The sequence below is a fragment of the Cetorhinus maximus genome, chromosome 1, assembly GCF_964194155.1.
Source record: "Cetorhinus maximus chromosome 1, sCetMax3.hap1.1, whole genome shotgun sequence".
NCBI classification, from domain to species: domain Eukaryota; kingdom Metazoa; phylum Chordata; class Chondrichthyes; order Lamniformes; family Cetorhinidae; genus Cetorhinus; species Cetorhinus maximus.
The window spans coordinates 180069005-180096516 of NC_135879.1; the positions used below are offsets into that span (position 1 = coordinate 180069005).

At 46.7% G+C, this 27512-nt stretch overlaps 1 protein-coding gene across 3 annotated transcripts in view; it reads right to left on the reverse strand.

The window, feature by feature from the left end:
• The window catches only part of LOC144685697 (urea transporter 2-like), a 150689-nt gene that overhangs the window by 104226 nt on the left and 18951 nt on the right, over positions 1-27512 (reverse strand). For 2 of the 3 annotated variants that reach the window (XM_078550504.1, XM_078550496.1), the window contains exon 1: positions 4701-4798. The exons of the other annotated variant lie outside the window; for it this stretch is intronic. In XM_078550504.1, the coding sequence (XP_078406630.1) occupies positions 4701-4793 (93 nt within the window). In that variant the 5' untranslated portion in view covers positions 4794-4798. Of the gene's footprint in view, positions 1-4700; positions 4799-27512 lie in introns of those variants that run through there. 3 annotated transcript variants of the gene reach the window in all.

A 27512-nucleotide genomic window follows, 5' to 3' on the forward strand; every position in this document is an offset into this window, starting at 1 on the left:
CACCAGAAATTGAGACAGAGAGGTCAAGGAAAGGAAAGGTAGCATCGGAGGTGGATCATATGAAGGTAATAGAGGAGTGGAAATTGAAAGCAAAATTGATACACTTGTCCAGGTCCAGACGAGAGCATGATGCGGCACCGAAACAGTCTTCAAGGTACCAAAAAAAGAGTTGTGGGAGGGGGCCTGAGTAGGACTGGAACAAGGAATGTTCCACATACTCCATGAAGAGACAGGCATAACTGGGACCCATGCAGGTACCCTTAGCCACATCTTTTATTTGGAGGAAGTGAGACAAGTTTAAGGAGGAATTGTTCAGTGAGAGAGCAAGTTCAGCTAGACAGAGGAGAGTGGTTGTGGATGGTGATTCTTTGGGCCTCAGTTAAAGGTACGAGCGGAGAACCCTCAGACCATCCTGATGGAGGATGGAGGTGTAGAGGAAGTGGACGTCCATGGTGAAGAGGAGGTGGTTAGGGCCAGGGAACTGGAAATTGTTGATATGACATAGGGCATCAGGGGAATCGAGGATGTAGGTGGGAAGAGACTGGACAAGGGGAGAGAGAACAGAGCCAAGATAGGAAGAAATGAATTCCATGGGGCAGGAACAGGTTGACACGATCGGCCTTCTGAGACAGTCCTGTTTGTGGATTTTGGGAAGGAGGTAGAAGCAGTCTGTCTGGGTTTGGGAGACTATGAGGTTGGAAGATGTGGAGGGAAGATCTCCGGAGGAGATGCGGTCAGTGACAGTCCTGTAAACAATGGCTTGATGTTTGGTGATGGGGTCATGGTTCAGGGGGATGCAGGAAGAAGTGCCTGAGAGCTGGTGCTGAGCCTCTGCGAGGTAGAGGTCAGTACGCCAGACAACAACAGCACCACTCTTGTCGGCAGGTTTGATAACAAAGTCAGGGTTGGACCTAAGAGAACGGAGTGCAGCAAGTTCAGAAGGAGACAGGTTAGAATGGGTGAGAGGAGCAGAGGAATTGAGACGGTTGATGTAACACCGACAGTTCTCAATGAAAAGTTCGCGAGCAGGTAAGAGGCCAGAGGGCCAGAGAATTTGTAGTTGTCTATTATAACCACTTGGGTGTTTAACAGTGTTTAGTTTAATTGTCACTTTTTATGTTCACTGTTTACCAGTCATAAACTTATTTCAAAGCTATAAGGTCCTGTCCTCACCTTTGTTGCCTATTGCCAGCCAACTGCCCTCACCCTGGAGGAAAATGGTATGGGAGGAGTCAAAGTTGAACAGTGTCAGTAAGAGGGACGGATTGTTGACTGTGGGACTATTTCGTACTGGGGGCTGGCCGGGGGCACAGTGGGTCCAGAATGGGTGTGCCAGATGGCTGGACTTCATTAATAGAGTGGAATCGCCTGTGATTGATGAATACCTCAGTGTTTCTTGACTGCTATCAGTGGACCCTCTGTACCTGTAGAAATCCAGTTAGAGCAGCAAACTCAAGGACTAGCCATTCTGACTGGCCTCATCAGTAGCAAAATGGATGTAATCGGTGGCCCTGGCAAACATGGCATCGGTCACCTGGGATATGCACTTGTGGGCTACAGGTTGTGCCCTTCTACAGTGTCACCAGCACATCCCTGGAAGGAGCCAGTGGCAAAGAAATTCAGGGCTGATGGCCACTCACATGCCCACCTCATCCACTTGGCAGGAAGTCTTCTTCCAGGAGGCTACAAATGTCAACAAGGACCTGGCATGAATGTCAGAGCTTCCAAGGCACTGGTGCTCAGTCATGTCCAATAGCCTCATCCTCTGCCTGCATAGCTGTGCTGGGCATATCAGCTTCTGCAAGCAGAACACTGTGTTTACCTGCTCTATCGTGTAGAGCAGCAGGTGCTGAGAAGAAGGCAGCTCCTGCTGCTGCAGGTGTTGCTGGTGCTGCACCACTTGCTCCTCAGAGGTCCAAGGTAGGGCTACATAATCTGCTCTCATGCTGCTGTGGAAGCTGACAGCTGAGAAGTTCAGATTAAAGGTGAAAAAAAACTCCCAAGTTAGCAGAAATTACTTCCAAGGCCTTGGAAATCATCTCTAAAGCAGTGACAGCGCACTCTCAGGACAAGTTCTGTGAGCAAAAACCTTTCACTTAGACAAGGGAGCAGCTGTCATATCTCAGTATTTGAAGGCTTTCCAGCTTTCCAATTGCTCAGCCCTGTCAACGCTGCTGTCCTCCCACCTGGCGAGTTCCAGGGAGCCCGGGAAACTGAAGCACTTACAGTTAAATGCAGAGTCCATGGTTAAAAATGCTTTTTAGGGGGTAGGCTGGCTCAGTTGGCTAGATGGCTAGGGTGTGATGCAGAATGATATCAACAGCATGGGTTCAATCCCTGTACAGGCTGTGGTAATTCATGGAGGACTTGCCTCTTTGCATTGCCTCATGCTTGCAGAGTGGTGCCCCTCAAGCTACAAGTAGCCAAAAATGTCTCTCTGATGGAGAGAGAAGCCTGTGGTCCTTTGGGACCATGGCTGGATGCATGCATTTGCTTTTTAACATTTGTCCATCGCAGTCCCGCCTGTCCCATAGGGGTTCCCTGCCCACTGCCAAATACGTTCAAGTTAAACATGGAAGTCAACAAGTTTCTGCCAACTTCCCAACACACCGGCACTTTTGCTCTTTTAACCTGTCACTCACACAGACACCTGTCCATTCTGACAGCTTAAATTTCCCCCAATAAAGGAATGGCAATATATACCCAATCAAGGATGATGTGTGGCCAAGGGGGGGATGAGTGTTGTGTTCCCACGGCATTACTGCACTTGACTTTATTGATTGTAGATGTGGTGGGTATTGGAGAATGTATTTCAGTAAATAAGGGGATGAAAGGCAAGTTCTTAATTTGAAGTACAGCGACTCTTGTTATATAAGCAAACATGACAGACATTTTGTAAGCAGCGAGACTGCATGAACAGTAATGAGATGAGTAACCAATGCATTTGTTTGTAGTGATGTTGGTCCATGGAACAATGTTGGTCAAACAGATTGACAATAGCCTGCTATTCTTTAATTAGTGCTATGAATCCTTCATGGTGCAACAATCTTACACACACAGAATTTAACAGCATTTGTAGGGCGTGAACGTAAAGGGAAATTATTTTTTTATATAGTTTAATAAGTTAAAGATACAGAAGAACTCAAATACCACATAAACAAGCAGCTTATGGCATAATGAATGAATAATCTTGGTTTTAGCACAGCAAAGATGTATAGAGGAATAGCAACATGTAGAATTGGCGTGTTTGTAGCTTTGAAGAATAAGTGTAATGGTCATTGTAGCACTGATAAAATAGATCAGGAGGAACGGTACAGGAAGAGCAGGGCTGAAATCTAGAGTTGAGTGAAGAATCACTTCTTAGATATAAAGTTTTTTCTTGTAATCTATTCAACAGTATGAGGTAGGTATAATGGCCTAATGGTTATAGTACTCAACTCATAATTTTGTGGTGAAATCCTATTCAATAAATCTGGTAATTTGTGGGATAAAACCAGAAAAATCACCTCACCTCAAATGAATAATCAGTTTTCCTCTACTTTGCCAACCACTTGAAGGAAGGACTGAGGAAAACAAGGGTACGGAATGTATATACTCGAGACTTGGCATGGTGAGACACACAGAAAAACGGTAATTGTTATTAAAGACCAACCATTGCAACCTCAGGGCATTGCTGCTGAAGTTTTGCAAGGCTAAGTCCTCAGCCCAACCACCCTCAAATGATTGGTCAAGAATGGAGCAGTTTGTTGATTTATTCTCCAGTATTCAGCTCCATGCACTAATCCTAAATAAAACATTCCATGTTAGCCTGGACCTGGACAACATGCAGGGTGGTGGTGCCAAGTAGCAGATAAAATTCACACACATAAGTGCCCAAACATACCTCACCCCATGACCCTGACCTTAATTATCACTGCCATTAGTGCAAGGACTACTTGGTTCAAAGAGAAGTTTCGCTGTTGCCTCCTTAGAGCAACTAGGAATGGGCAATAAATTCAGCCTTACCAGAGTTGACATTCTGAGAAATGAAAAACATTTAAAAAGCTTGTCCAAATATAAGAAGAATATTCTAGTTTTGGACAGGCTTGGGCTTTATAAGGAGGTTTAAGTTGTAGAAGGAAAATGAGATGCTTGTCACAAACAAAGAAACTGAGCCCTTTGGAGGTTTTAGCAATATAAAGCATGTGGGAACTCCAACTGAAGTCACAGGACTAAGTAAAACCAATCATACTTATAAATAATGAAGGATCCTTTTTTATATTAGATCTATGGGAATCAGGGACTTTGGCTTTTACCCAGTCTAGGAGCTGCCTGACCATAGGAAACTAAAATATATTAAGTATACATTGGTTTCAGCATGATGTGAAATGCCATTAGCACACAAAGTATGAGCTGTAGGGAAGATGACCGTGTATCATTTGTAACTGTTGCTTACTTGCTCAACATCACTTGTGGAGCCACTTATCATAGATCGCTGCTAGCCATGACATTACCTCTATTCATGCTGCCTGGCAGGTAAATGGTGAAATTGCTGAGGTACAGGGAGAACTTGTACAAAGTGATAAGAGCACGTTCAAATCATTAATAGTTCCGTACTAGTCTCTTTGACGTGAATCTGTGACCTTTCTCACCCCCACAATCATTCTCAAAATTTTTGACCTGACCCTCGTTGAAAGTAAGTGGCCAAAATATTTTCATACCTTTGAGCCAATTCCTTCACTGAAATTTGTTCTGAGATCACTCTGTTTAATTGTTGTTTCCTCCTGTTCGATTTCCATACTCCGATAATCCATGATTGTAATTGTTTCCCGAAAAAAATTAGAAGAAGTTCATGTGCCTTCAAGATTTGTAATGTGTAAGTTTGTTAAAATGAATGTGATTTTTTTTCTCTTTTTAATCAGTCTGTTGCCCATAACAAATACATACAAATTAGCTTATCTTGAATATTCATAAGTTTAATGTGCAGTTCAAGAGAAAACTGAGGTGAAGTCTGAGTCAAGGGCTGGAATTTTCCAGCCCCGTTGGTGTAGGGTGTCGTGGCGGTGGTGGGGAGGGGGGTGGGGTGCAATATGGTGAGAAGGCCAAAAATTGGTTTTATGCCGTCATGAAACCAGTTTGTGATCACCTGCTCCACCCGTCAATGATGGGCTACATCTCCTGCCACCGCACGCCAGGAATGTCATTTTAATTCATTTGTATCTAATTCTAAGCCCTGCTCACTGGAATCGTCCCTCCACGTCAAATTTACCACCCACATCAGTGTGGCCTCAGAGCAGCATTCTTCACTACTGCTTTTAAAAGGCATGCACCTGGCCCTGAACTGTGAGGGGAGCTCAGAGGTGAGTGGATACAACCTTGCGCAGTGCTCATGAGCATTGCTCGTAGGACATCACGGAAGAGGCGCCGTGCATTTGAGGGGGACGCAGGCAAGTCACTTTCTCCCGGTCGGCTTTCAGTGCCGTGCCGGTGCAAGGGCTCCTGTGTGGGTCAGACCGACTTGGGTGGGGGTGGGGTGGAAGGCAGCACAGACTGAAGGAAATACTCAAGCACATGCCAGGGGTGTTGGGGTGAGGGGAGTGGTGAGGGAATCGGCCACATACTTGGAAAAGCTTGTAAAAAGCGAGCATTCTTCCACAGCTGAGGCCGTTCAGCAGCAGCTCCACTGACATGCTTGGAGTCGGGCCATTGAAACCTTTCTGCCCACTCAAGCAACTCAAAAGCATGAATGTGCCACCAAATGCTCTAGAACGTTTCACCCCTTGGGTGCAGACTGCAAATTAATGTGCGTTTTAGGGGGCAGCAGAGCAATTGACCGACTGGGCAAGTTGTAGAATCCCCTTGTGTAAGGTGGCCATGGTGCAGTCACTGGTAGAGGTGCACACAGCCCATTGCAATATCTTTATTCAGGTTTGGACCAGTATCCCTAAAAGTTCAAGCTAACAGCGCATCCTTGCAGTGCGGGTTAGGAGAATGCCTGCGCCTAAGCTGAGAGCACAATATGGAGTCCAGTGTCTGAAGCCACTGCCAATCGGCCAAGTGGAGTGGGGCCGAGGTGGATAGGCTTTCGGACAGCCAATGAGCGAACTACACATTGGCCATTCAAATAGTGGCCAGCACTGTCCTGCATGCGTGAAGGGGCTTTCAGACGTAACTAAGAGAGGATCTTGGGGCAATATGCTAACCCACGCATCTCTCTCTTTGATCCTGCAGGAGGAGAACATCAGAATCATGAAGCCTGGTGATTTAGTGGTATGCCTCATGGCTTACATGGACCGGAAAAGAGGAAAAAGAAAGCATTGGAGGCGCCTAGCTTGACAAAGGGAAGAACACCTCCATCAAGATGAAGGAGTGGCAGGGCCTGCTGCGCACACAGCTGAAGATTCACAGCGAGGTATCGCTTCTAGGTGCCTTACTGGACCCAGGGTCCATAGACCCTGTCATTCCTGCAGATTCCCGAGAACCAATGTCACCAAAGACTGCACATGCCTAGGGAACTGGTCAGTCACATATGCCACCTGCTGCAGGATCTCACGCCACAGGGACATGGAGGGCATCCACTGCCAGTGGCTGTGGTAGTGACTGCAGCACTCAATTTTTATACCAGTGGCTCTTTCAAAGAATCCACAGGTGACCTGTATGGAATCTCGCAAGCCTCCACACACAAGTGCATCCAGAAGGTCACAGAAGCCATCTTCATAAAGGCACAGAACTTTATGCATTTTGCCCGGGATCAGGAAAGCCAGGAAGCAAGAGTGCTGGGATTTGTGCAGACCTCTGGTTTTCCACAGGTGCAGGGTGCTACGACTACACTCCTGTGGCATTTAGATCTCCGTGGCAACAAGCAGTCAACTACGTCAACTGCAAGGGCTTCCACTGGCTGAATGTTCAGCTAGTGTGTGACCACCATAAACACACCCTAAGATCTGTGCATGATTCCCAGGGAGCGTCCATGACTCCTACATCCTTGCAGGTCTCAGATCCCCGACATCTTCCAGGGCTCACAGATGCTGTGGGGTTGGCTCTTTGGGAACAAGGGCTACCCACAGAGGACGTGGCTGATTATGCCCATGCGGGGCCTTAGAGGGCAGCGGAGTGATGGTATAATGAGGCTCATGCTGCGACCAGGACTTTGGTGGAGAAAACAGTAGGCATCATGAAAATGAGGTTCCAGTGCATCAACAGACTCAATGGAGCAATGCAATACAGTCGCCAGAGGGTGTCACACATCATCGTCGCTTGCTGTGTGCTCCACAACCTGGTACTGCAACGTGGGGAGGACCTGGTTGAGGAAGAGCTTCACGTATCCTCCGATGAGGAGGACGTCAAAAGGAATGGCAGTGATGAGGTCCTCGAAAGGAGGTATGCTGTCAACGAGGCCACCACACTGGTCAGGCGAGGGGGGCATGCTTGGGAGGCCCTCATAGTCGCAAGATTTGTGGAGAATGATGATGAAATGCAATGAGGACAGTCCTGACATCCTCACCTTGCATGTGTGAATGTTTGACTCCTGTCTGGCTGATGGCAGCGCACACTCTCAGTGCTCAGGCTCATGTCATGGAGATGCAGCGGAGGCCCGAATAGTCGCTCGATTCCAGGAGGATGATGATGACATGCAGTGAGGACACTCCATAGATCTTCATATTGTCTCTGTGAATGTCTGACTCCTGTCTAGCTGAGGGCAGCTTGTTTGTGTTCTGTGATCAGGGTCATATCATGGAGACGCAGCCTTTAAACTTTAAGTGCACCTGATCCTTTGTCAGCCTTCAGCACCTGCCCCCTTTAGGAGCACAGCGTCGTTGGTCACAGATGCTGAAGAGATGGGGGACAGTCCCACCTCAAAGGTGCTGAGAGCTCACAGAGAGAATGACGGAACTCTGTGACACCTGCCTACAACATTCTGGCAGCAATAACAAGCACCATCGAGATGCAGGCATCAGTAATGTGTCCAATGATTGTGAAGCCGGACCATCACTTTGGTCTGAATGTTACACAAAGCACAGGGAAGAGGCCCTGGACTAAGACACCTGCCTTTATCTTGTGCAGGAACCAAAGTTTCACATCTGAGTGACACGAACACTGCTCATCAGAACAAGGAGCCATAGGCAAGAAGGTATTCTTGGGAGTTTATTTACAATAGTGAACATTATGTACAAGTAATTAACACTCATGCCCAGGCCGGTGTCAGCTGTGGCTCAGTTCATAGCACCCTCGCCTTTGAATCAGAAGGTTGTGGGTTCGTGTCCCACTCCCGGAAACCAAGAACTGTGAATGTACTCGAAAGAGGTGTCAGCTGTGGCTCAGTTCATAGCACCCTCGCCTTTGAGTCAGAAGGTTGTGGGTTCATGTCCCACTCCCGGAAACCAAGAACTGTGAATGTACTCGAAAGAGTTACATCTTCTTAACCTTCCTAATCCTACCTTGGTGCTCCCGGAACATCCACAGTGGAGGTGGAGACAGTCTGCTGACTGCTACGCCCTGACTGTGATAATCTTGACGGACATCCTCTGGAGGTCCGGGACTTGGAGGTCCCCGGCCTGCTTTTGGCATCCTGCATTGTGGCAGTGTCGCCCTCCTCGGCCTGTGGAGCTGGAGTTGCTGGGGTCACAGGAAGAGGGGATTCAGATGGGCTGGGGATTCAGATGGGCCGGGCACTCCTTGAGTTATCTGGGTGGATGGGCATGGGGTATATGCCTGCTAGTGCTCCCTGTGGGTGCCCATGGGCCCCTGGCTAACTCCTTGAGGAGAAGGTGCAGTGGAATGAGATTGAGCTGCTCCGCAACACTCTCATGTTGACACTGTTGGAGGCCAACTTTGATGTTAGCGATGGAGTTAAGCCTGCACAGCAGTGCAGGACCGATGTCCTGGACCAAGGTCTCCATGGTGGCCACCACCCTACCAGTGTTGACCTAGGTGTGTTGGCATGCCGGCGCTATCACCTCAGACTGAAGGTGGATGGATTCCTCCATGGTGCCTTGCAATCTGAGGAGTGCAGCGGACATTCCTTCCTGATGTTCCTGAGGTTGCCTTTGCAGCTCCAGCAACTAAGGCATGACCGAGACCAAAGGCTTGTCATCTGACTCAGTCTGGGAAGTCTGTGTCACCTCCTGCTGTAGATCAGACAGGGTGATGACCTTGCCAGATTGTGACCCAGAGGCTACTCTAGAACTAGGTGCCACTGAGATTTTTGTCTCTGCGCTGGTGGAGGGTGTGGGTGAGCACTGTGACGGGTCTTCAATGACGGTGTCATCAGATTCCTTTTCCGAGGTGTCTTTGGGAAGATGAGAAAATGACTTACCCTGGTGGAATGGACAAGATCATTCAACCTCTTTCGGCACTGGGTGGCTGTCCTCATTTGCAGGGCATTGGCACTGACCACCGCTGCCATTGCCTCCCATGCTGGATTGGTGACCTTGTTTGCAAGTCCTCGCCCAGAGTGCGGTTAGAGGACTTCACAAAGGGTCTCATCAGTATCCAGTAGGTGCCCGTGGGAGGCATAGGTAAGTTTGGGGGAAGCATGTTTCCTCCCTTTGACAGCCATGACTTTGCAGCAACTTCTGATCCCTTTGGGAATGCTGGCTCTGTGCAGGGTCACCCTTAAATAAGGCCTGAGGTGACAGTGGGACAGACGAATCAGAGTCCGCCCCGCCAGTGATGCTCACCCACACCCTCCACCAGCGTAGAGACAAACATCTCAGTGGGACCTAGTTCTAGAGTAGCCTCGGGGTCACAACCTGGCAAGGTCATTGCCCTGTCTGATCCACTGAAATGCGGGGAATGGGACGACACAGCGTGAAAAGCCGCCATTGCAGCCGTCGGGTTAAAACGTCCTTTTTCCTGCCTGGTACCGCACTTTGTACAAATCTGGGACGATTCCGCCCAAGGTCTTAAATTTGTTGCTTGGTCAAAGGAAATTGCTCAGAATGAATTTGTAATTTTACTTTTACTTTACTTTTTAAAATCAATCAATAAATGATCTGTTAAAACATCACTGAAGCAAATGATTTATTACAACTAAAAGTTAGGACATCTCTGTCCCAAGAACTACCAGTATGCTGAACTGATCCCATGGATATACCATATTAAACATAATCACCTCGTCAATCTAGAAACAAAGTCATTCAGGGGGTGTGAGTGGGGGAGATGGGGGGAGGTGGGAATGGTGTTGGGGTGGGGAATGTCTCCATTTATCATTGTGAGACAAATCTTTCTTTAAATATGTACTGTGTAAAAAATTCAAATAAATTCTCAATATAGACCACAGCTCTGGCTTTAACAATTTTGTTTAATGAGCCTGTTATTGCACCACACATAATATTTAAGGCATGTGAGCAAATATTTCACTTCTTTATCGATCAATATATTACTTATGAAAATTACTGAAATAAATGATTGACTGCTGTAATCAGTTTGGACATATCAGTTCCAGGATCCTACACTAAATTGTTCTGATATGTGTAGCAAATCAGATATCAGAAAATCACTTTATCAATCTAGGGTGGGGTGGGGTTGTGCTTGGGGGTGTGATCTCAAGTTATCATTGTGATACAAATCTTTCTTTCTATCACAGGCAAGAAAAGGCAAAGATATGACTGATAGAGAGGGGAAGAGTTTCGCAAGTATTTTCAGTAGAATTTTCTTGATTAGTATGCTTTTGGCCCAGCCAGGAGTGGGGGATTGCTGGATCTGATTCGGGGTCAAGTGGATCAAGGGCTCATAAGGCAACATTTAGTGAACACTGATCATTATTTTATAAAATTTAGGTTAGCTATTGAAAGGGGCAAGGTGCAATCGTGAGTAAAAATACTTAATTGGAGGAGGGCCAATTTCAGTGGGGTGAGAACAGATTTGACTCAGGTCAATGAAGATTGGCAGGCAAAGCTGTTACAGTACAATGGTCTGCCTTTAAAGAGGAGACAGTTCCTTGGATGACAAAAGATATAGAGAGTAAGGTGAAACGGAAGAAGCGTGCGTGGTACAGATATCAGGTTGATGATATAAGTGAAGAAGGTCAAAGAGCAAGTATGAGCAGAGACTGGCGGCAAAATACAAAAATACAAGGGACTCCAAAAGTCTTTGATAGGCATATCAGTGGTAAAAGGGTAGTCATAAGAGGGGTGGGTCAATTAAGGATCAAAAGGAGATCTTTGTATGGAAGAAGAGGGCACTAAATGAGTATATTACATGAGTCTTTACCAAGGCTACAAAGTGACATAGATAGGTTAAATGAGTGGGCAAAGACCTGGCAAACGGAGTATAATATGGGCAATTGTGAAATTGTTCATTTTGGCAGGAAGAATAAAAAAGAAACTTATTATCTAAATGGTGAGGGTTTGCAGAGCTCTGAGATTCAGAGGGATCTGGGTGTCCTATTGCATGAATCACAAAAGGTTAGTATGCATGTGCAGCAAGTAATTAGGAAAGCTAATAGCATGTTATTTATTGCGAGGGAATACAAAAGTAGTGAGGTTATGCTTCGGTTCAACGGGGTACTGCTGAGACCAGATCTGGAGTATTGTATACAATATTGGTCTCCTTATTTAAGGAAAGATGTAAATTCATTAGACGGACAGACTACCTGGCATCGACCTAGGCACCGGAACCGACCTCGGCAATCACAGCCCTGGCGACCCTGCAAAGTCCTCCTTACTAACAAATGGGGGCTAGTGCCAAAATTGGGATAGCAGTCTGACATAGTCATCCTCACGGAATCATACCTTACAGATAATGTCCCAGACACCTCCATCGCCATCCTTGGGTATGTCCTGTCCCACCAGCAAGACAGACCCAGCAGAGGTGGTGGCACAGTGGTATATAGTCAGGAGGGAGTTGCCCAGGGAGTCCTCAACATTGACTTCGGACCCCATGAAGTCTCATGGTATCAGGTCAAATTTGGGCAAGGAAACCTACTGCTGATTACCACGTACCATTCCCCCCTCAGCTAATGAATCAGTGCTCCTCCATGTTGAACACCACTTGGAGGAAGTACTGAGGGTGGCAAGGGTGCAGAATATACTCTGGGTGGAGGACTTCAATGTCTATCACCGAGAGTGGCTCGGTAGCACCACTACTGACCAAGCTGGCCAAGTTGTAAAGGACATAGCTGCTAGACTGGGTCTGCGGCAGGTGGTGAGGGAACCAACAAGAGGGAAAAACATACTTGACCTCACCTCATCAACCTGCCTGCTGCAGATGAAACTGTCCATGACAGTATAGGTAGGAGTGACCACCGCACAGTTGTTGTGGAGACAAAGTCCCACCTTCACATTGAGGATACGCTCAATGTTGTGTGGCACTACCACCGTGCTAAATGGGATAGATTTTGAATAGATCTAGCAACTCAAGACTGGGCATCCATGAGACACAGTGGGCCATCAGCAGCAGCAGAATTGTACACAAACACAATCTGTAACATCATGGCCCGGAATATCCCCCACTCTACCATGGTCTTGGGAGGGAGGGGAAGGTGTGAGGGCAGAGGCGTGGGAGATAGGTTGGGCACGGTTGAGGGCCCTGTCAACCACAGTGTTGTTCTTAAAGGTTATAAGTCGCCCTTACCAGCTGGGATGCATCTGAGGTTGCTGAAGCAAGTAAGGCTGGAAATTTCAGAGCAAAATGTTTCTGATATTGACCATATTGAGGCTCAGCACTTTTCTATCAGGAAGGGACCAAAAAATATTTGCATTTATATAGCAATTGTCCCTTGATACAAGGATGGTAGCAGAGGAGTGGAAAATTACAGAGGTCACACCTTTTTTCAAAAAGTGTGTAAGGATAAGTCCAGCAACTTCAGACCAGTTGGTTTATTCTTGATTATCAGAAAGATTTTACAAATGATAACCGAGGACAAAATTAACCATCACAAGTGTGGATTAATTAAAGAAAGCCAGCCTGGATTTTTAAAAAATATTTGTTCATGGGATGTGGGCATTGCTGGTTAGGCAAGCATTTATTGCCCATCCTGAATTGCCTTTGTTCAGAGAGCAAGGTCTGGAGTCACATGTAGGCCGGACCAGGTAAGGACAGCAGGTTTCCTTCCCTAAAAGTAAATCAGATGGGTTTTTACAACAATCAACAATGGTTTATTGATCATCATTAGACTTTTATAATCCCAGATTTTTATTGAACTCAAATTCCACCATTTGCCATGGTAGGATTTAAACCCAGGTCCCCAGAACATTACCCTGGGTTGCTAGATTACTAGTCCAGCAGCAATACCGCTATGCCATTGCCTCCCCCTAATTGTTAAAGGCAAATTGTGTTTAACTAACTTGATTAAGTTTTCTAATGAGATAACAGAGAGAGCTGATAAGAGTAATGTGATAGATGTTGTGTACATGGACTTCCAAAAGGCATTTGATATAGTGCCACTATGCTAATAAAAGGCTTGCCATCAACGAAGAAGCCCATGGAATAAAAGGGATAAGTGACAGATTGGATATGATGTTGGCTGAGTGACAAGAGACAGAGAGGAGTGGTGACAGGTTGTTTTTTGGACTGGAGGAAGTTATAATACTGCTTGTCTTGACATATATTAATGACTAGACTTGGATGCAGAGGGCACATCAAATCAAATCAAAATTTTCAAATGGCCCAAAACTTGGAAGTATTGTGAGGAGGACAGTGATAAACTTCAAAAACACATAGACTGGCTGGTGAAGAGGGTGGACAAGTGGCAGATGAAATTTAATCCAGAGAAATGTGAAATTCTGATAGGAAGAATGAGAGGAGACAATCTAAAATTAAGTTTACAATTCTAAAGGAAATGCAGGAACAGTGAGACAGAGGTACATGTGCACAAATTGTTGAAGGTGGCAGGACAGGTTGAGGTAAACAGGGTCCTGGGTGTTATAAATAAAGACATAGGGCAGGATCTTTAGGTCGGCGAGCAGGGAGCGGGTCCCGCTAGCCAACGCGTAAAATGACGCAGGATGATGTTGGGCGGAACTCCTTTACCATTTTTACATTTGGAGCCATTCTCCCTGAGGCAGCACTTAGCCTCAGGGAGATCTGTGTGCTCTTTTGAGTGCATGCGCGAAAGAGCGCACTCCCAGCTCAGGGAATCCCCCTTCCTGCCCGCACAGGGAGTGCATAGCACTTCCTGGTGGACATCACGTTGGGCGGGCCTTAATTGGCCCACCCACATAAAACGGCAGCACGTCCCCGATTGGGGGTGCCGATCGGAGACACGCCTGCCCACACCCGCTCTTGCACTTCCCCCTCAACGGGGGGAAAATTTTCCCCATAGAGTACAAGAGCAAGGAAGTTTATGATGAACTTTTATGGAACATTTATTTAGCCTGAACAGGTAAAATGCGTCCAATTCTGGACACCATACCTTAGGAAGGATGAGGAGGCTTCAGGGAGGGTGCAGAAAAGATGTACAGGAATGGCTTGGGAGATGAGGAACATCAGTTACATAGACTGGAGATCTAGTGAGTTGTTATGATTTGGAATGTCCGGTCTGAAAGGGTAGTGGACGCAGATTTGATAACTTTCCAATTAATGGCTAGGTAAGAGCCTCCTCCTGTCCCACTGCAATTTTTCCTGCTTCAGGCAGAGGCGGATGCCAAGTGGGTACCACAGCAGCTCTCACTCCCCAGGCTGGTGGTGAGCAAGGGGGTATCTCCTATACTGGTCCCCTGGGCCCATTAAAAACCTCCTCACAAGGGTCTTCTCTACCCCCAGGTTTCCCCTCCTGCTGTGGCTTTCTACCACAGCACGTGCCATCCCACCCCACCACCCTCTCTCCAGGGCCTGCTACCCTGGCCTGGCAACCCCCCCCAGGTTATCATTAGGGATTGACTGCAGTTCCAACAGTAGCCATCACTTCCAGTAGTACTGCTGGGACTAGAGAGCTGCCATCCATTTCATTGCAGCTCTCGGAGGTGGGATTTCTGCCCGAGATGCAGATGGAGTGCTCGCCCTGAGCCAATTAACACCCTGCTGAGCATTAAATAACTACAGGGCAACCTCCCCTGGAGGTGGGTTGGGTGTGGGTCGCCCCTGATATTTATGCCGGGAAGGGGGGTCATGAATGCTGATGCAATGTAAAATTCTGCCCTCTGGTTCTATGGCTGGAATTTTCTCAACTAATAAATAGGCCTGTCCCTGAGGGCCAAAAGCAGGGCCCAATCCTCCCAGGCCAGGTGGTGGGAAGCTGGGTAGCATTTTGCCAGAGGCAGCCAATTAAAAGGCCACAACCAGCACCACTGTCCAAGCTGTTTGCCTCCCAGAGCTACCAACCCAATCAGAGGGCAAGAAGGTTGGCAGCCCTGGCAGTGCCACCAATAAAGGTAGCTGCTACTGAAGCTGCTAGAAGAGGGAGAGGGTGCCTCTATGTTGAGGCACCCTCAGGAACAAGGTAAGTTTTCATTCTGGGGCAAGGCAGGCAGGCCTTGGTGATTGAGCAATCCTTCATTGAGGTTGTAGTTGCAGGGAAGGCCGTTACCACACAGGGCTATGCCGCTGATTTACCCACAACTGCTGATATTCTGTGGCAATGGAAAGACATTGGGATTATCTCACGGTGCCTTCTGATGCCATTTTACCAGCCCTCTTGCCTCCTGCCCCATCTCCAGAGGGCTGGAAAAATCCAGCCCTATGATTCTATGAATTCTAATACAACAAGCTCACTTTAGAATACTCATTAGCAGTGATGAATGCAAGCAACGTTTAAGTAAAAATTATCAAACTGAACAATAAAGGTGCCCTCACACATTCTAGGCTGACTCTAGGAAAATTCCTGACCACCTTGTGTTACCTAATTAAGGGTAGAGCGCTTGAAAACAAAGGCTTATTTTGTAAAGAATTGCATGGAATTTCTTTGGAGCTGCTCCTTTTCCATTACCCTAACATAGCTGGAATTGCAGTGGAAGCCAAGGTTTCTGCAGGACTCTGGTGCAGTGGCAGAAATTGTTGATCAGGGTCAATTGGCGCTTTTCAAAAGAAGCTAGACTGATATTTTTTAAGAAGGATTGACGGTAATAGCAATATTTAACAACATTATTGGATTATTTCCCATGGGAGGTCAAAAGGAAACTAATGTTCTATGAATCATCAGATTGTATAGGAAGGAAGATAATTATGCCTGGAATCAGGAAATAGTGACACATAAAGAGCAGATTGGCCCTTCTTCACTCTGGATTCTCAATAACAATCAAGACTGTGTTTTCAAAAATGACCTTCTCCATATTAATTTTCCAAATGTTTATTGAAAGACTGGCTGGAACTCCTTTGATTCATTGTGCTCATCTAGCCCATCTGTATCTGTTGCATTCTCCTCCAGTTTAGAGAGAAGTGGGTACAAAGACTAAAGGAATTGCAAGCTAGGGGAACTGGGATATTTTGGAAGGATTATTAAGAATTTCAGGGTTTGAAATTTCATTAGGGTCTTTTTTGGACTGAACTTGCATCGAGAACAATACATCGATTGTAAACTAATTTTGGGTTGACCTTGGGCCTCATGAACATTTGGATTAGTTGTCAATTTGCTGTTAACCAGCCCCTTAAATTCAAAGCTAGAATGACTTAATTACCCTTCAAGTATTTTTATTGCAGAAGCTTAATGCCTAAGCATTGTATTTACAAAGTCCACGGAATATTCCAAAGTGCTTCACAGCTAACAAAGTAATTTGGCAGTGTCATCACTGATCTTAATGTAAGAAATGCAGTAGTCAATCTGCACACAGTAAAGTCCTACAAACTTCTTCTTAGGCAGTCCCTCAGGTTTGAGGATGACTTGCTTCAGGTTTGAAGGGTTCTGAGATGGCTATTATGTCCAATGTGCAATCCGCAGACTCTGCCACATACAGGGCAGGTGGTGCTTGGAGGGTTGGGTTGATGAGGTGTTTGGAGATTTGTGCACTACCTCTACGTGTTCCCAATGAAGTGTCTCAATGTGCTTAGTGCTTTCCCAAATGAACCTTCTCCAGTTTGGTCAGTCACAAGTCAGGGACTCCCATGAGTTGGAGGGGATGTTTAATCTCTTCAGGGATGCTTTGAGGAGATCCATAAAGCATTTCCATTGCCCTCCTAGGATTTTTCTGTTGCAACCAAATTCCGAGTAGAGCAGTTGCTTTGGGAATCTGGTGTCAGGCATACGAATGACATATCCTGCCCAGTGGAATGGGTTTTGAGTGAATAGCATCTAAATGGCAATTTCTGACCACTGAACTATTTAAAAGTTTCACAGGACATGCTTTATCCTGGAATTTAAAAGTTTTGGCTAACCCATACTAGGTTAGCTGGCTCTGCACATTCTGGGAATTGAAGCTGGACTTCCAAAAGATTCTATGGAGTCTTCTGCTGCAGTGAGGAATTTTTAATTTCTGTCTTCGGTTTCCAAGCCTTTCTTTGGAGATTTTTCCTGGCAATTTTCTTCTGCACGGCTGCTTCTCGAGCTTTTCTTCAGGCCAGAACGCTTCAAATGTTTCTTTAGCCTTGCAGGGCTTTTGTTTCTTTTTTCCTTTTTTTGCGATGTTTTGGGTTTTACCATTCGCTGCCACCATGTTGTAGGATTTGGAAACCATTCGATAAGTTTTAATGAAGCCTTCACAGTCTTAAGTAAGTTAACTGTATGAATTTATTTACTACAAGAACTATGTACACATACAGTAAAGGGTTCAAACTAGGAACTTGCTTGTATACACGGCTCTGCCCAACACTAGACTAGCACTAGATGTGGGTCATGTGTTCTCTTACATCACTGTGCGAGTGGTACTGCACTCAGTCCCATGTTAACCCTATATGTGCCAGACTCCTCTGCTACAGGAAGTGGAGGGTGGGGGGCGCGGTGCTTCAAACAGCAACAACCAAAAGAAATTTTGATTCCTTTTTACATATAGTTAATACGGATGAAAGAAGTCACTGTTTCCCCACTTCTCTACCCATACCAGAAACTCCTCCAAAACACAATTTTGAAAGCATCACATGGGGCTGAGCGTCCATGGGTGGGCGCGTGCCAGACCCGAACTGGAATAAAATAATGTGCGATATTTCGCTCAGTAGGCACGTACGGGTGCCAGAGCGGCGCCCGCCATTAATTAACAGGTCACTTAAGGCCATTAACAGTCCAATTGTCTGTGATTTTTTTTGTTGCCCATGCGATTTTCTGCTCATCGCACGGGCAAAATCAGCAGGAGGCCAGCCGACACTTTCACAAACCTCATCCAAAGGCAGGATAAAAAGGGTCAGCAGCATTGCCAGTGTAAGTAGTGAGGAGTTTTGGAGATAGTTTGCAGCTGGTTGCTTATTGGTACTTGGCAGCTTCGTCTCTGTTCGGGGCTTCGTTCTTAGCATTTCCAGGCCTCATTTCAGGATTTGTTGCTGTCTGCCAGGCCCCTGTGGATTCAGACAGAGTGGATGTTTCCAAGTATCAGACAGCCTTCCCTTACCCTGGTAATGGGGATTGTGGCCTCTGCTGGTGGCACCTCCTCCTCTGAGGAAGAGAGGGGCAGAATGGAGAGGAGGCCAGGTGTCCCATTGCAGCTTCCAGGGGAGGGACCCTGTGGAAGGAGAGGTGCAGGTACAAGGGGCGCAGGACCAGCAGGTAGTCTAAGGAGGAAAGAGCCGCAGAAGACACCACTATCCTGCTGCGAGGATTTACAGGCAGCAGTGCAGCTACCTCAAATATACCGAAGTGCAATGTCGAAGGAGGCTCCGCCTCTCAAGGGAGACAGTGACCTCCATTGCATGGGGGATCTGTGTGGAGTGTCCCAATCAGCTGTCCACAGTTGTGTCAAGCTGGTGACAGAAGCTTTGTTCAGGCGGGTACTAACATTTATTCTTCACCGCACGGATGAGGCCAGCCAGGCTAAGCGAGCCAGAGGCTTTGCAGCGATTTCTGAGTTGCCCCACATCCAGGGTGCAATTGACTGCACACATGTGGCCATCAAGGTGCCAGTGGGTCAGCAAGGTGTCTTCGTCAACAGGAAGGGCTTCCACTCGATGAACGTGCAGCTCCTATGACGTGTACATCCTCAGACACTCACAGGTGACGAGGCTGTTCAGTGCTCCAGCCTGACTGGATGGATGGCTGCTGGGTGATAAGGGCTATCTGTTGAAAAGGTGCATTATGATGCCTCTCTGTCACCCAAGAGCAGAGGCAGAGAAGCGTTATGATATGAGTCATGGTTCCACAAGGGCGGTAGTGGAGAGGATCATGGGTCTTCTCAAGATGCACTTCTGATGCCTGGACCATCCAGGGGGAGCACTACAATACCCATCAGAGTGGGTGTCACTGATAGTGGTTGCATGCTGCGCTCTCCACAATTTGGAACTGGCAAGGGGGGGACCCACTGGAGGAAGAGGATCTTGACACAGCTGCACAAGCCACGGATGATGAGTCAGTGGCAAGTCTGAAGAGGAGCATGGTGAGGAGAACGCTGAGGGCACGGAACCATACCTCGGTAACCTGCAGGTAGGCAGGGACACCAGGATCGCCTTGACCCAACGCTCCTTCAGCTAGGCTGCCAAAGATCAGCTTCAACTACATGCCAGGGCTGCCTCCTCCGTCCAAGATGTCTGAAAGGACTCTTTCATTTAAACACAAAGAGCACTCAGAACCTGTGCAATAAAGTTTACAGCCACCTACATCCAGCATTACATACTGGCGTACCCTGCAACAATACAATAAAAAGGTGAAGCATACTCAGGCCATGACAACAAAAACAAAATTTAAAACAAAAACAGAATTACCTGGAAAAACTCAGCAGGTCTGGCAGCATCGGCGGAGAAGAAAGGAGTTGACGTTTCGAGTCCTCGTGACCCTTCAGCAGAACTGAGTGAAGTTAGGAGAAGGGTGAAATAATTATATTTAATTTAATTTATTTAATATAATTATTTCATCCCTCTCCTAACTTCACTCAGTTCTGCTGAAGGGTCACGAGGACTCGAAACGTCAACTCCTTTCTTCTCCGCCGATGCTGCCAGACCTGCTGAGTTTTTCCAGGTAATTCTGTTTTTGTTTTGGATTTCCAGCATCCGCAGTAGTTTTTTGTTTTTAAAACAAAATTTATATCATTTTGACAAGGCAGATGATGAGCCTCTGGAGTCATCCGTTGGGCGGCAGATGCTGGATGTCCAGTGGGATGTGCAGAAGGATCTGGTGGAGATCCATGAGGGTCTGTGTGCCATGGTCTCCATGATGGAGGAGTCCATGCAGAGCGTGAGTATTGCGTTGACTGCCATGACCAAACGCACTGCCTCCTCCATTGAGAGAGTGGTGACTCTCATGGAGAGGCAGCTCCAGGGACAGAATCAGGGGTCCCTGGGGTTGCGCACGGACGTGCAAGCCCTCACACAGGCAATGATCTCAGGTGGTCAGTGTCAGCGTGGGAGATGGATGAGTTTTTCCAGGTAATTCTGTTTTTGTTTTTTGGATTTCCAGCATCCGCAGTAGTTTTTTTGTTTTTAAAACAAAATTTATATCATTTTGACAATTACAGACTATTTACATCAGCTTCTCTTGTCTTTATTCCCAGACCATTATACATTTAGTAAACATAAATGAACATAAAATCACCCATCACCTGTCCCTCTTGTGCTCATGGAGCCTTTAACTTATGTTTGCGGGTGCTACATCTAGCCGCTTCCCCTTGCTGGCACTGGCATTGGAGGCAGCCTGCTGACCCTGCTGTTTTGTTGGCCTTGATGACCTTGGTGGATGTCCTCAGGCCAGTGGAGCCTGTGCTGGCCCCGCCTGGGAGGGAGCGGCCAGTTCCACAGCTGGCACTTTCCCAGCCGCTGCAGCCTCACCTGAAGCCATGGTCACTGGCAGATGGGTGGAGGAGCTGTTGCCGTCATCCAGAGTGCCCTGAGGGGAGCCCGCAGAAATGACAGGCAGCTTGTGTGCCACCGTGAGGTCGCTGTGGACCTCCCTGCACACCATTGATGGATGGGCACCTAGCTGGGATACAGGGTGCCTCATCCATCTCCCACGCTGACACTGACTACCTGAGATCATTGCCTGTGTGAGGGCTTGCAGGTCCGTGCGCAACCCCAGGGACCCCTGATTCTGTCCCTGGAGCTGCCTCTCCATGAGAGTCACCACTCTCACAATGGGGGAGGCAGTGCGTTTGGTCATGGCAGTCAACGCAATGCTCACGCTCTGCATGGACTCCTCCATCATGGAGACCCTCACAGACCCTCATGGATCTCCACCAGATCCTTCTGCACATCCCATTGGACATCCAGCATCTGCCGCCTAACGGATGACTCCAGAGGCTCATCATCTGCCTTTGACTGAGTATCGTCCTGGACTTCAGCAGTCCTCTGACTGTCGATGCCCTGGGCACTCTCTGCCTCCATCTGCACCTCAAGTGAGTGTGAAGTGCCTTCACCAATGTGCACCGAGATACTAGCCACCAATCTAATGCCCACCAAGCTGCTGGTATCTGCGCTGGTGCCTGCTTCAGGGAGTGGATGTGACGCTGGTGACAGTGTCACCCGGTGGTCCTCTGGCATCAAGGGAGGACCTTCAAGGTCTGCAGAACAGACGCTTTCTGGTGAACCTAAAAGGGAGAAGAAGGCCATGTCATTAGTTAAAGTCATCACACTGTTACTGTGCATGCGAGGCACCCTGGTGAGACAACGGAGATCAGCATCATGGTGCCATCGTCTTCCAACAATCAATGGGGACTCCAGGTTTGAGGCTCCCATCAATGAGGAGACTACACTAGAATGGTTGCACCATCTGGCAGTCTCATCTCTGTGCACTGCACTCTTACTTTCATCTGGCACCCCCACCTCTCCACGCCCAGTTGCACGGGAAGCGTGCCAGCTCTCCAGCACCAGGACAACTTGCTCGAACCGGGAGAGTAGCAGCAGGTTGGTTGGGCCACCTGTTCGTGCCCTCGCAGCTTGGTTATGGCTTGTCTTCTCCTGAAATGACAGAGGAGCATTGATTGGTCCACTCTCTACCTGCAGCGCCATTGCAGCTTGGCCAACTCCAGCTGAGGAGCACCTGGCAGGGCACATCTGATTCATGGCCCTCGAGCTGCAAGGCGCGCAGTCCAAGCAGCCAGGGCTCACCCCCTTGGCCAGTTCCAGCATGGTTTACAGTTGGCACTTAGACTCTAGTACCCTTGAGATCCACAGGGGGACGGCCACACCTTAACCCTTCCGCACACTGATGCATGCCAACACGGTGTTCACCCTTCCTGAGGAGCAGGTCACTGAAGCGCTTCTGGCCCTGGACCCATGTGTGCTGCACTCTGTCATGGCTGCTCACCTGGGCTGCCACCTCCTCCCATGCTCTCTTGGTGGGGTGCAGTGGCCTCCTCCTCCCATCTCTGTGGACAAGAGTGTCGCTCCTGGCAGCTAACCACTCCAGCTGGACTGTGAGGCACTCATCCAAAAAGCGGGGGGCTGAGTGCCCACCCAATCTGCCCTCCTGCCTGGCGTTTGCTGCCGCACTCGAGTTTATCTTCAGAATGGCAGCCAGACGTCCTTCCCTGGCAACCTTTCTGGGACTGCCTGGGCCTTCTTTATACCGGCTGCTGGGTTGCCAGTGCACCCAGTGGCAAACAGGTCCCCACCCCCGCTCGGCCCTTCTCGGCCAGTGACGAGCTGTGTTTCATGCTAGGCGGGCCTTAGTTGGCCTTAGTTGGCCTTAGTTGGCCCGCCTAGCGTGAAATTGCGGCCGGGGCCTGATCACGGGCAGCGGTTGGTTTCACGGCCGCTCCCAGGCCCGCCCGCCGCGCCCAACGAAGGGAAAATCCAGCCCATGGCATATATGCACGTGGAGAAAAACCTCCTAATAGGTGTGTTGTCAGGAAGAATTTTATCACTCAAAGTGGATTGAAAAACTGGAACTGCTTCCCCCAAAAAGCTATTGATGCTGGAGTGTGTCAATTGAAAATTTCCAAACAGTGACTGATAGATTTATGTTAGACAAAGGTAATAAGGATTACGGAACCAAGTGGGCTTGGGTCGGGGGGGTGAGGTGTAAATGGAGTTAGAGCAAATAAAGTGAATGAACAGAGTAATCCAGGAACAGAGAGCTTCATGAACCGAGTGTGAAGTCAGGAATTTGGCGCAAGTGGAAGATGGAGGTACTGATTTTTATTCTATTTGTTTTACCTGCAGTTTATGAGTTTTTTTCTTTTGTCTCTAATCTAAAGAGACTGTAAATTGATGTTACTTTAGTTAACTAGTTACTAATTTAGTAAATAAATCAAAAAGTAAAATGAAAGGCTCATTATCCGAATGCACAAATCATTCAATAGCTATCATAAGAAAGATGAGCTAGTGGCACAAATCTAGATAAATGGTTTAGATCTAATCATCATTATGGAAATATGGTTACAAGGTGACACAGATTAGGAAATAAAAATTCCAAATATTTTGAAGAGACAGATAGAAAAGGAAAGGAGGAGGAGTAGCTCTGATAATAAAGGATGACATGAGGGGAATAGTGACAAAGGATCTTGGCTCAGAAGGAAATAGGGTTAGTATGAGTAGAGATTAGGAATAGCAAGGCTCAGAAAATGTTGGTAGGGGTAGTTTATAGGGACCCAAGCAATAGTTATACCATTGGACAGAGCACTAAGCAACTAATAATTGGAACTTGCAACAAATGCAATATAATAATTGTGGGGGTTTAATCTTCATATAGACAGGGCCAATCAAATTGACAAAGGTGACCCGCCTTGGGTTTCTGCTTCTGCAGGAATTTCCTGGGAGAACACATTGTGGAACTAACTCAGAATAAAGCTATTTCAGATCCACTATTGTTCAATGAGGCAGGGTTAATTATTATCATAGTAAAAGATCTGCTGGGTAAAAGTGATCATCATGCAAATGGATTTCATTTTATTTTTAAAAGCGACATATTCCAGCCCCAGACAGGAATCTTAAATTTAAACAGAGCTACTTACATAAGTATGAGGGGTGAACTGACTTAAATTGATTGGGTGAACAGACTAAAAAGTGTGGTCATAATTAAACAGAGGAAACAATTAAAGAAACAATTTAAGATGGTCAACAAAAATACATTGCATTAAAAAAATAAAACTCAAATAGATTCATCCCTGGCTTAGTGGAGAACTAAAGAATAGTATTGGATTAAAAGAAGAGACTAGCAGCAAGACTGAGGATTGGGAAAGCTTTAGAAACCAACAAATGGCCACCAGAAAGTTGACAATAAGGGAAAAAATAGAATATGAGAATAAACTAGCTAGAATATAAAAACAGTTCGTAAGAGCTTTAACATGTAAAAAGGAGAACAGTACTAATTAAATATTGGTCACTTAGAAGTAGAGACAGGAAAAATGATCATGGGGAATGAGGAACTGGCAAGCATTGCACAAATATTTTGGGGAAAATTTTATGAAGGTTATGGGGGTTTTGGCCACTGACTTGTCTCCTCCTGGTATGGCACTCTGTCAATCAGGCAGTTGAGAGGTCACCTTTCAATGGGGTCAAGGACCCCAGGGCCAATAGAGGCCGGCAACTCCTTTGCTCAGCAGCAGCACCGGGGAGACACTGTAGGAAACATAAACACCCAAGGCCTTGGATCTTCCTTGGATCCCTGGACACAGGTGGGTGATTGTGCGAGGGGTTTTGCGAAATGGGAGCTCACGGGAAAGGAGGTGTAGGGTGGTCAGCAGCAAGGGTAGAGGGTTGGTTCTCAGCGGCATTCCTTCCCGATGCCAGGTCCCTCGATCAGGCACTGAGTGCCATTGAATGAGGGACCTGCCCCCGTTGGGAGGCCACAAGCAACCCACGCAGGTTTGCTCAATGTGATCCCTGTGTGGCGACAGGCCCACCTACCTTTGGTTTAATACCAGCAGCAGCAGGATAAGCTCTTAATTGGGCATTAATTGGCAGCTGTCCATAGGCCTCCCTGCCACAGACTTAATCAGTATGGAGGAAGCAAGGTCGCAAAGACCCATCTGCGACCCTTGTTAAACGTCCACCCCAACTCCAAACTCACCATAAGGGAGAGCATAAAGTACCATCCTTTGTGTCTGTCTTCATAGTAGAAGACACAAGTGCAAACCAGAAATAGAGGGTAACCAAGGAGCCAATAAGAGTGAGAAACTTAAGGTAATTAATATCAGCAGAGAAAACGTATTGGAGAAACTTAAGGGAATAAAGGCTGACAAAACTCCAGGACCCTACACCCTAGGGTTCTAAAATGAAATAGCTGCAGAGATAATGGATGAGCTAGAGTCCCATTCAGAAGACAGGAAGGAAAATATATTTGTATGTCAACCTAGCCACTTTATAAAGTTATATTTTATTTTAGAAATGGACAAAGGCTTCACCAAATCTCTCCCAAGCTCCACCCTCTCCACTGCTGCTGCTAGACCTGCTCAGTCTTTCCAGTATTTTATGTTTTTATTTCAGATTTCCAGCATCCACAGTATTTTGCTTTTATTTACCCTGACATGCCTAACCAGCCATGACTCATACCAGAAGAATTTCTAACATTCAGAAACCAGCAGGGACCTTGTTACCTATAAATGCCCCCTGTGACTGCAGACAATCAAATTGCAAAAAAATGCACCAACACCCTTTACGTTTCTAAGGCAGAGCTGTGGCCAACGAAGACGGTATGTCTGCAAGGACAAAAGGGACCCTGACTCCACTATTAAACCTCTCAAGATTCCAGACCTGGAAAGATACATCCTTTGTCCAAAACCAGAGAGAAGAAGTGGGAGGTATGTCACATGACCTACCCCAAGCTTCTAGAACATGTAATATTGCCATGTGGAGCTGAACCCAGGCAGTCTAACATTTTACCACCTAACAGGTAGCACCAGAAAGGGCTCTGTCCAGGTAAATTGCTTGGCCCTCATCTACACTGTGAACTGCTGGAACATCAGAACTTCTGTATCTGGGCCGATAAGATTCAATCATCTCCATATGTCTTAATCCATTGGGGAAGTCATCGCTTCTGGGAAGACAGATCACCCTGCAATAGTTTCAGCTTGCTAACCTGTGAAGGAATACCCCATTGGAGCTTTGATTCTTTACTCTGAACTCACGTGAAATCATAACTCTTATTTTTATTGTGGTCTTGCCCAGTTCCCCTTTCTTACCCTTATCCCTCTTTTATTCTCTGAGTGCAAAAAGGGGGCAGAATTTGCAAAAACACCTTCTTGCATTTTGTGTATGTGTAAAATAAACCAACCCTCTTATTTTACCTTATCTCGAGTTTGCTGTGGGGTTATTAATAGAGGGTTGGATCACTCCAAACTGGAGGGTTGGGGAAACTATGCCACCACTTATAAAGGGGGAAATCAGAAATCAAAAACACCTTTCTGTTTGTGGACGAGTAGTGAAAGGAGAAATCAGGGCTGTTTAAATTATTCCCCTTCCTGCCCATAACAGAAATTGGGAGCTCAAATCCGGGATTGATCCAATTTGAATTTGACCTGAGTCCAAGTTAACAGATAAGCCAAATTAGAGATAAAAGAGTCAATCACATAACCATAGAATCACAGAACTGTTACGGTGCAGAATGAGGCCATTCGGCCCATTGTGTGATGCACTGGCTCTCTTAGCATTTTAATTTAATGCCAATCTCCGGTCTTTTCCCTGTGACCCTGCGCGTTGTTTCTATTTAAGTAATCATCCAATGCCCTTTTGAATGCCTCAACTGAACCTGCCTCCACCACATTCCAGGCAGTGCGTTCCAAACCCCAACTATTCATTGAGTGAAAAAGCTTTTTCTCAGGTCACATTTGTTTCTTTTGGAAAACGCTTCAAAACTGTGCCCTCTGGTTCTTGGTCCGTTTAAGAGCGGGAACAGTTACTCCCTATCTACTCTGTCCAGACCCTTCATGATTCTGAAAACCTCTATCAAGTCTCCTCTTAGCCTTATCCTCTCCAAGGAAAACAGTCCCAACTTCTCCAATCTTTCCTCATAACTCAAGTGTCTCACCCCTGGAACCATTCTTGTAAACCAATTCATTCACATCCTTCCTATAGTGTGGCACTCAGAACTGTACACAATACTCCAGCTGAGGTCTAATGAGTGTCTTACATAAATTTAGCATAACCTCCTTGCTCTTGTACTCTATGCCCCTATTAATGAAGCCTAGAATATTGCATGCTTTAGAAACAGCTCTCTCTACCTGTCCTGCCACCTTTAATGACTTATGTACATATACACCCAGGTCTCTCTGCTCCTGCATACCCTTTAGAAATATGTCCTTTATTTTATACTGTCTCTCCATGCTCTTTGTCCCAAAGTGTATCACCCCACACTTCTCCGCATCGAACTTCATCTGTCACCTATCTACCCACTCCACCAATGTGTCAATGTCCTTTTGAAGTTCTACACTGTCCTCCTCATAGTTTACAATTTTCCCAACTTTTGTGTCATCTGCAAACTTAGAAATTGTCCCCTGCATACCAAGATCTAGATCATTTATATATATCAGGAAGAGAAAGGGTTCCAATACCGAACCCTGGGAAACTCCACTACAAACCTCCTTTCAGCCCAAAAAATACCCATTAACCATTACTCTCTGTTTCCTATCACTCAACCAATTTTGAATCCA